At 60.5% G+C, this 8869-nt stretch overlaps 2 protein-coding genes across 3 annotated transcripts; both read left to right on the top strand.

The window, feature by feature from the left end:
• Positions 1 to 573: 573 nt before the first annotated feature.
• LOC139799769 (uncharacterized) lies at positions 574 to 4580 on the top strand. Of its 2 annotated transcripts, XM_071752087.1 has the most exons (4): positions 574 to 1035; positions 1398 to 1502; positions 1922 to 1990; positions 2463 to 4580. In XM_071752087.1, the coding sequence occupies exons 1-4, from the start codon at positions 757 to 759 to the stop codon at positions 4551 to 4553; spliced, it is 2544 nt and encodes an 847-aa protein (XP_071608188.1). In that variant the 5' UTR covers positions 574 to 756; the 3' UTR covers positions 4554 to 4580. The 2 variants fall into 2 exon arrangements, with proteins under 2 accessions (XP_071608188.1, XP_071608190.1); XM_071752089.1 differs by lacking the exon at positions 1922 to 1990.
• A 17-nt stretch (positions 4581 to 4597) lies between these two features.
• On the top strand, positions 4598 to 8595 carry LOC139799770 (glutamine-rich protein 2-like). The gene is made up of 12 exons (XM_071752090.1): positions 4598 to 4666; positions 4808 to 4899; positions 5046 to 5127; positions 5293 to 5523; positions 5793 to 5909; positions 6142 to 6216; positions 6504 to 6671; positions 6833 to 6951; positions 7427 to 7492; positions 7746 to 7838; positions 8017 to 8158; positions 8329 to 8595. Exons 3-12 carry the CDS (start codon positions 5050 to 5052, stop codon positions 8458 to 8460), a joined length of 1221 nt encoding a protein of 406 aa, XP_071608191.1. The 5' UTR covers positions 4598 to 4666; positions 4808 to 4899; positions 5046 to 5049; the 3' UTR covers positions 8461 to 8595.
• Positions 8596 to 8869: the final 274 nt, after the last annotated feature.

Here is an 8869-nt window from a genome sequence, read left to right as displayed (position 1 = left end):
GATACGTGTGTTAATCACCTGCAGTTCTGAACTTGCAGCAGGCGTTACACCCTCCAGATGTGTTTCCCAATGTTTGAATACTTGCTCAGGTTGTGTGGAAGTGGCTTTCTTTTTCCCTGCTTCTCTACATCAGAGCTATTTGATAGAGAGATACGTGATGCTGCTGGCAGCAGCAGCAGCCTTCCCTGTTCCACCGTCTAAGGGATAGAGTATTGCAGTCATGGTTTTTTAGAGCTCAAAAAAGTAAAAATAAAAACCATAAAAACAAACCAGAGGCCAGACTTCCTTGCCAGTCCTGGTCTCCAGTGGGAGTGTTCCCTGCTGGAGCAGGCTGTGTGAGCAGTAGGAATCCTCTCTCTGCACATGGCTCACCCTGCCATGGAGCTATGTGGGTATGGGCTGCAGGAAGCTGCTGCCAACCAAATGTCCCCAGGTGCCTCTGAGGTGGGAAACTGGAGCAGAAAGCCAGACCCCGGGCACCTTCCATCCCTGTGAGGGGCCACCTTCATCCCAAGTGGTGGTAGCAGGGTGTTGCCTTGGAACAGAAGACTTCACAGTAGCCCCCCTGTGACAACAGCCCCCTGCCCTCAGGGCTCACCTTGCCACCCATGTCCTGGCTCAGATCGCTTTCTGTGGGGAGAAGGAGGAGGAAGGCTGCAGGCTGTCCATCCCTCCCACCCCACTGTGTTTACCCAGACAGAAGGGCTCCTGTCCCTGCCCAGGGAAGGTTCTGTGCTTTTGCTCAGAGAAACAGTCATGGCCACCCTCACTCTGGTGCAGCTGCTGGACCAGGCCTTGAAACCACAAGATTTTGGGAATGTCTCTCACAGGCTCCTGCATCACCTACTGATGGACATCCTGGGGTACTTGGGCATGGAGAACCTGCCTGCCCAGGGCTGGGGACACAGACAGGCCTCCCTCCCGGCAGGGAGCTGGCCTGCCCAGGCATTCCCTGCCCTGGAGGAAGAGTGGGACAGGGATCAGGAGAGGCAGGGGCAGGAGATGTTGGAAGAGGTCAAGGCCGACAGTTCCAAGGTAGAGGCTCTGGCTGGTGCCCTGATTGCTACCCAGCCCAACTCCCTCACCTTCTCTGGGCTTTGTGCTGCCCTTGTGCTGCCCTTTGGCCAAGGTCTTGATTTAAGCTCGAGCTCCCCTGTGGGAAAGGAATGGAGGTTTGAAGAGGAAGAGCTGGGGCTGAAATGCTGCTCTGGTTGCTCTGGCTCCCCCCACATTGCCATCAGCAAGTGGTGAGGGGGCCAATCTAGCCCCCACTGCTCTGGGCTGTGCTGGGCAAAGACTCAGCACCCCTCCAGATCTGGCCTCACCACCCTCCACCCCACTCCTGAGTTCCAGCCAGGCCCTTCCCTGGGACTCACTCCAGCCAACCCCTCTCCCAGGTCATGGCTGTGTCCCAGCGCCTCCCTCAGAAGTTCAGCATGACAATGGAGGAGCTGAACCGCATGAGAGAGGAGCTGGAGATGGTGAAGAAAGCAGTTGGCTTGGTGAGCAGCTGCTGGTGTTGCCGGGAGGGATATGGGCCCTCACCCCCTCACAGCCCCTCTCCCCGTCACTCAACCACATCAGTCCCTTCCCTGTGACCACGGCTGTCACCCAGCAGGAAGGAAGGATGTCCCAAGGAGGTTTGGGGGAGCCCCCCCACCCTCTGCTTCAGGGAAGGCAGAAAATCTGCTGGCTGCAGTCAGCCTGGTGGGAAAGGGAAACACCTGCCTCAAGGACAGGGTGTGAAGGCTCTTTTGAACTGAAGAACCCTCAAAACAAAGAACCTGGGAAGGGGGATACAGCCCCACCCATGCAGTGCAGCTCCAGCCCTGCCCTGCTCTCTTGTACCCCAGTGACTTTGAGGATGCTCATGTTCCATCCCATTCTCACTCCCTGGCTCCCTCTCCTTGCCCCACTCCAGGGGAAACTCCAGGACCCTGCCAGCTGGCTGCCAGGCCTCCAGGAGCAGAGAACACCAGAGAGCCAGAGGGTATGGCCACCAGCACGCAGGGCTTGGTGTAGGCAGAGCCAGGGCAGCTCTTCGGCTGAGTGCCTCCCAAGAGGGTCTTCTCAGAAAAGGGCCGTGTCTCAACATCACGATGGGGAGAAGGAGTGGGTGCTGGTACCTGCCTGAGGGCCAGGATGCCCTGACAGCCCCAAGATGCCCCTCTGTGGGGCAGGCAAGCCCCCCAAACCCATGGGGTGCCCACACAGCACCCAAACCTCTGCAGGCACAGAGGCTACCAAAGCACTCCAGGGGGTGGGGAGGGGTGGGGGGCTGTGGCCCTGGTACCTCAGGGGGTCTCTGCAGGGAGGCAGCTGTTGTCTTTGGGCTCTCCTTGAGTTTGCCCATGTGAGGTGCCAGTTTGAGGGCAGGGGCTGGAGACATGATGGGGGGGGGGTCTGTCCTCCCCACTGCATATCTGCCTGTAACCCTGCTCCCTTTCACCTCTTCTTTCCAGGAGGGCAGTGGGGCCCAGTCTGCCCCTGCCAAGCCCACCACCATGGCCTTGGACACCCAACATGAGACCACCCCGGAGACCACCACCTGGGGGATGCAGCCAGCATCCCCCAGCATCCAGACCACCACTGTGGGGGTGCAGACAGGGCTTCCCAGCACCCAGGACACCAGCCCAGGGACACAGCCATGGTCCTCCAGAACTGAGACCTACACCCTCGGGATGCAGCCAGGCTCCCCCAGCATCAAGAATACCAGCCTGGGGGTGCACACAGGGCTTCCCAGCACCCAGGACACAAGCCTGGGGACAGTGCCAGGGTCCCTCAGCACCCAGGACACCAGCCCGGGGACACAGATATGGTCCTCCAGAACTGAGGACCCCACCCTGGGGATGCAGCCAGAGTCCCTTAGCACCCAGGACACCAGCCCGGGGACACAGACATGGTCCCTTAGCACCCAGGACACCAGCATGGGGATAGTGCCAGGGTCCCTCACCACCCAGGACACCAGCCCGGGGACACAGATATGGTCCTCCAGAACTGAGAACCCCACCCTCGGGATGCAGCCAGGGTCCCTTAGCACCCAGGACATCAGCCCGGTGACACAGCCAGGGTCCCTTAGCACCCAGGACACCAGCCTGGGGACAGTGCCAGGGTCCCACAGCACCCAGGATACCAGCCCAGGGACACAGCCATGGTCTCCCAGCACCCAAAACACCAGCCTGGGGATACAGCCAGAGTCCTTCAGAACCTGGACCCCTACCCCAGGGACACAGCCAGAGTCCCTCAACACTCAAGACACCAGCCTGGGGGGCACACAGCCATGGTCCCTCAGCATGCAGGCCACCAGCCCAGGGACACAGGCAGGGTCCATTAGCACACAGGATACCAGCCCGGGGACACAGCCATGGTCCCACAGCACCCAGGATACCAGCCTGGGGACAGTGCCAGGGACCCTTAGCACCCAAGACACCAGCCTGGGGACACAGCCATGGTCCCTCAGCACCCAGACCCCCAGCCCAGGGACACAGCCAGGGTCCATTAGCACACAGGATATCACCCCAGGGACACAGCCATGGTCCCTCAGCACTCAGGACACCAGCCTGGAGACAGTGCCAGAGTGCCTTAGCACCCAGGACACTATCCCAGGGACACAGCCATGGTCCTCCAGAACCTGGATCCCTAGCCCAGGGACTCAGCCAGCATCTATCAGCGTCCAGGAGAGCAGCCTGGGGACACAGCCATGGTCCCTTAGCACCCAGGCTGCCTTCCTGGGGACAGTGCCAGGGTCCCCCAGCACCCACGACACCATCCCAGGGACACAGCCATGGTCCTCCAGAACCTGGACCCCTAGCCCAGGGACACAGCCAGCATCTATCAGCTCCCAGGCCAGCAACCTGGAGACAGTGCCGGAGTCCCTCAGCACCCAGGACACCAGCCTGGGGACACAGCCAGGGTCCATTAGCACACAGGATACCAGCCCAGGGACACAGCCATGGTCCCTCAGCACCCAGGATACCAGCCTGGGGACAGTGCCAGGGTCCCCCAGCACCCACGATACTATCCCAGGGACACAGCCATGGTACTCCAGAAACTGGACCCCTACCCCAGGGGTGCAGCCAGCATCTATCAGCTCCCAGGTCACCAACCTGGGGACAGTGCCAGGGTCCCTTGGCACCCAGGTTGCCATCCCAGGGACACAGCCATGGTCCTCCAGCACCCAGGCCACCATCCCAGGGATGCAGCTGACACTTCCAGAGAGCCACAGAGAAGGAGCAGGGATCCAGCAAAGCTCCCCACACATGGAGCCCACCCTTCCTGGCTCTGTGAGAGACACGGGTGGTGCACTGGGGACACAGGGGTTTCTCAGCCAGGTGGAGCAGCTCAACAACCTCTACGCTGCCCTGAAGGAGCAGATGGCCCAGCTAGAAGCCACCAAGGTGGACAAGGATGAGCTTCAGAAGCTGCGCCTGCTTGTCTTCCCAGAGGGAGGTGGGAGCCCTTGGGGGCTGGTGGTAAGAGGGTGGGATTTTGTATGGGGAGCCCTGGCACATGGTGCTCAGAGCCTGCCCCCAAGGATAAGATGTCCTCACTGAGGGTGTGTCCCCTTGCCCCCATCTCTCTAGACCAAGAGAGCATCCCCAATGTGCTGGGCAACCTCTGGGGTCAGGTGTCCTCCCTGGACAGCAGCCTGCAGATCCAGAAGGAGGTGAGCCAGCAGCAGTCCCCGAGGGGGCTGTGGGAAAGCAAGGGGGGTTGAATGGGGAGGGGGCAGACAAAAGGCTCCCTTGCTGGGACGAGGTTGGCGGGGGGGACTGTGCCCTGACAGTGTCACTGCTGCTGTCCCCAGGTGGGACAACTGGGAGATGGTCTTGGAAAGCTGGGAGTGGCTCAAGCTGAACACGGAGAAAACGTCAGTGACCAGATTACCAAGCAAGTGAGGTAAAAAGATGGGAGAGGGTTTCCTACCCCGTGGGGCTGCCAGGGAGCCTGGGAGGGCTAGGAACATCCTGCTGTGGGGGCAAGAGACACCCCCCGAGGAGTTCCACAGAGCCTAAGCCTGCCCATGCACCCCACTGGCTGGCCAGGTCCATGCAGCAAGAGATGAGCCCAGAGCTGAGAGAGCAGCTGGAGGAGAGCAGAGCCAGGCTGGAGCAGCTGCAGCAGGAGGTGAGGCTTGGGGGATGCTCCCACTGCCTGCCGGCTCCACAGGGTGGTCCTGGCTGGGGTACCGGGCACGTCCTCCGGCTGGCTGGGGACACAGAGCCTCCAGAGCACTCAGGCTTGTTGGCCACATCAATGGTACCTCAGAGACGATTCCTTCTCTTCTGGCAGCCGGAGAAGCTGCGGGCACCAGTGAAGAGTACAGCAGGGCAGGAGAGGACAGCGGCATGGGCAGAGGCACAGGCAGAGGAACAGGCAGTGTGTCGCTTCTGCAGCTCGGACACAGACGTGCCACCGGGGCAGCTCCTCCAGCTCACTGAAAGCCTCCGGGGGCTGTCGGGGTCCTCGATGTTGCGGCAGACGGCGGTCAACGCAGGGAGGAAGCTGCCAGGGAGGAGCCAGGTAGGAAGATGCTGGTGGGGACTACTTGGGAGGGGGCTGCTGGCCCCTCTCCCCTGGCTGGCTGTGCTTGGCTGTGATGAGGGGGAGCCCTTCACTGCCCTCAGACTGAGTTGTAGGAGTCAGCAACATGGAGGGAAATGAAAGCCTTCGTGTGAATGTCCTACTGGCACTGACAGCCAGTGGCCGCTGGCTGAGGAGCCTGGGTCTGTCCCCATGGGGCAGCCAGCCCCCCCTTGCATATCACCACTGTGTTGTCTTCCTCCCTGAAGCAGGACGAGGAGAAGCTGGAGAAGATGCAGGCCAAAATCACACAGGTGCAGAAGGACTGTGAGGAGCTCTGGGCAATCCTCCGGGATGAGCGTGAGCAGAGGCAGCAAGATCTGGAGGTTGGTGGCTGAATGCTCTTTGGGGTCAAAGCATCCTGCAGGCAAAGCCCAGGCTGGGGACCACAAGGGATTTGTCCTCCTGCTAACCTGCTGGCAGACCCAGGGAGGTTCCAAATGCTGTTCCTGAAGGCTTTTGCCTGGGGTGGGGAGGTGGGAGGTGCTGGGCTGGCTAGAAGGCATCTCCAACCCTGGACCCTGCCGTGGCATCATGGGCTGCTCTTTGTGTTGGAAGGCTCTGTTCCACTCTGTGGAGAGGCTGCAGAAGGAGAAGGCCAACACAGAGGACCTGGAGCTGGCAATGGATATGGTAGGGCCTGGAGGCACCCAGTCACCAGCCGAGGGGGTCCTGGGCAGGGTGACAAGTGCCTCTTGTCCCTTGGGTGTTCAGTGCCACAACCAGACCCGGGGGAGGGACAATTTCCAGCCCAGCTGCTGGTTCCTCTGCCTCCCCTGCGTCTCTTTGGCTGGTGGGACCAACCCCTGGGGGTCCTGGGGCAAGCAGGGCCACGGAGCCACTTATCTCTCAGTCCTGACCCAATCTGGCCCTGCCCATCCTGCTTCATCCTTTCCCCACCCCTCTTTTGCCCTTCCTAGAAAGCCAACAAAACCACCCTGGCTGGCACCGTCAGCCAAAGCCAGCTTGAGGCCATCCTGGAGCGGCTGGAGGAGAGGATGCAGGCAAGGATGCTGAGCCAGGTTGCGAGCCAGAAGCGGGACTGTCTCCAGTCCCAGGAAAAGCTCCTTGAGCAGATGAAATCCAAGGTGAGCGGTTGGTTGTCCCCACTGTGAAAAACAGGCTCCTTCAAGGCTTGGAAGTCTAAGGCAGCAGCCCTGCCAGGGTCCCCCCTCTCAGCTCTCCCCTCCTTGGGCACTGAGCTCTCCCATCCCAGAGTGGGTGGCTGAGGGCATGTGTCTCTCTGCAGGTGGATCGCCAGGAGCTGGGGCCTTTGCAGAAACAGCTGGAGGAGAGGTGTAAGAGCATCCTGGAGCAGGGCAAGGAGAAGATGCTGCTGGAGGGCGATGAAGCAGGGGCAGTCAAGAAGTGAGTGCAATGGGGATGGTGGTGGCTTCAGGGACAGTGCTCCCGTTCCCTCCAGCTGTTGCAGCTAGTGCCCACCTGGGACCCTGGTAAGGGAGCAATTGAACCAGCACAGTGGGTGGATGCTGAGGAAGGAGTTGCACCTTCCCCTCCCACCATCAGACAGTTCTTTCATGAAAGGAGCCATAAGGAGAGAGCAGCTGTGGCCTGGAGCCCTCCCAAAACAAACCTGGGGTGTGGGTGCAAAGGCTTTGTGGGGCAAGGGCAGGGACTCACTGGTTCTTTCTGGAACCAGCTGGTGGGATGGGACCTTGCTGGGGTGGTGGGGGATAAGCTTGGCTCTAACCCCCATGGTTCCCCACACCAAAGCCCTAACTCGCTCCAGCAAAGTGCCCAGCATCTTCCTGCTGCCTGCGTGCTCCCTGCCCGTGTGCATTGTCCTCCCCCAGAGCTCACAGCCCTTTTCTTCCCTCTCCAGTCCACCCCTGACCCAGCTCTCCTGCCTGTCCTGCGACCGGCCCGTCAGCATGCAGGTGCCTGGCCCGTGAGTAGTACCTGGCACCCTGGAGGGGAGAGATGGGTGCTGGCAGTGCCCCTCTGCTGGGCACACAGGTCTTTGAGTATCACCTGCGGGGTCTGACCCTGCTGAGCCCCCTCCATAACCCCTATCTGGCACAGGAACGGGGACCCCACTCCAGGAGCAGCAGGCAGGGCGACCTGTGGGGCACAAACCCCGTGGCTTTTGGGGTTGGTAGTTTGTCCCCCCATCACCCACCCATGGCTCCTGCCCTCCTCAGGTACCAGGAGGCCCTCCCACGCCTGCCACCACTGTCCCCTCACCTCGCCAGGAACCATGAGACCAAGCCCAGGTTGGAGAAGCATGGGCACAGGTAGGGAAGATGGGGACGCATCCCTGGGTGCAGGCTGCCCCGGCCCCAGCTCTGGAGAGGAGAGCTCTTCAGATGGAACCCAACCAGGAGCAGCCCTTCAGCCCCTACCCTGGTGCAAGGTGATGCGCTGGGTGCTGGACGTGCTGGGCACTGAGCACCCTTGTGCCCCATCCCACAGGGAGCCATCAGCCAAGTGCAGGTACCCCAAGGTGCCACGGGACTGTGGGGGCCAGCACACTCTCACCCATAAGCAGCAGCACCCCCTGCGCCTCCAGCCCCTTCTGCCCAGTGACCTGCAGCTGCTCCAGCCACTCCGCAAGGTAGGGATGAGGGAGGGAAGAAGAAGAGGGGAGCAGGGCTGGTAGGGGGATGCTGAGCCTCTGGAGGCCTCTGTGCCTCAGTTTCCCCAGGTAGAGCTAGGGATGGGACTGCTGATTGGGGAGGTGGTAGTGGGGCCTGGGATTCAGCCCATCTGTGCTCTCTTTCCCAGCAGGATGAGATGGGCCAGGATGGTCCCATGGATAGGGTCCGGCAGGATGTGCGACTGCCCCCGCTCATGGACCAACTCCCAGCACTGTGGTCGCCAAGAACACAAGGGAGCAACAGCAACCGGCAGCGGTGAAGGGCTCGACCCCACCCTGGGTGCTGTGCCAGGGACATCGTGCAGCCAAGAGAAAAGGCAGGGACTGCTGGGCTTAAAAAAGGGGTGTTCTCTTCTTGTAGGGTTTTTCAATTAATAAAAATCTTTTAATCTGTTTTTCCTTCTTGTTGGCTGGTCTGATGGGGAACTTGCAGTCTCTTTTGAGAAACTATGTGAGACTGCTAGAAAATGGGTAGATTTGGACCCTGAAGCTACCGAAAGACATCTATGGTGCCATTTCTAGGTCAGTCAGCCCTGGATAAGAGTTATAGAACCACAGAATCATAGAATGGTTTAGGTTGGAAGGGACCTTAAAGATCACCTAGTTCCAAATCCCCCTGCATGGGCAGGGACACCTCCCACTAGACCAAGTATCTCAAGGCCCCATGCA

This window comes from Heliangelus exortis, chromosome 9 (genome assembly GCF_036169615.1).
Source record: "Heliangelus exortis chromosome 9, bHelExo1.hap1, whole genome shotgun sequence".
Lineage (NCBI taxonomy): Eukaryota > Metazoa > Chordata > Aves > Apodiformes > Trochilidae > Heliangelus > Heliangelus exortis.
This window is presented reverse-complemented; position numbering and strand designations above follow the sequence as displayed.

Bases quoted from the DNA above. Each gene is read 5' to 3' on its own strand.
- LOC139799769 (XM_071752087.1), top strand. From the start codon at position 757: ATGGCCACCCTCACTCTGGTGCAGCTGCTGGACCAGGCCTTGAAACCA. The intron at 1,503-1,921 runs GTGAGCAGCTGC...GCCCCACTCCAG, and splicing joins TGAAGAAAGCAGTTGGCTTG to GGGAAACTCCAGGACCCTGC. The intron at 1,991-2,462 runs GTATGGCCACCA...TCTTCTTTCCAG, and splicing joins GAACACCAGAGAGCCAGAGG to GAGGGCAGTGGGGCCCAGTC.
- LOC139799770 (XM_071752090.1), top strand. From the start codon at position 5,050: ATGCAGCAAGAGATGAGCCCAGAGCTGAGAGAGCAGCTGGAGGAGAGC. The intron at 5,128-5,292 runs GTGAGGCTTGGG...CTCTTCTGGCAG, and splicing joins TGGAGCAGCTGCAGCAGGAG to CCGGAGAAGCTGCGGGCACC. The intron at 5,910-6,141 runs GTTGGTGGCTGA...TTGTGTTGGAAG, and splicing joins AGAGGCAGCAAGATCTGGAG to GCTCTGTTCCACTCTGTGGA.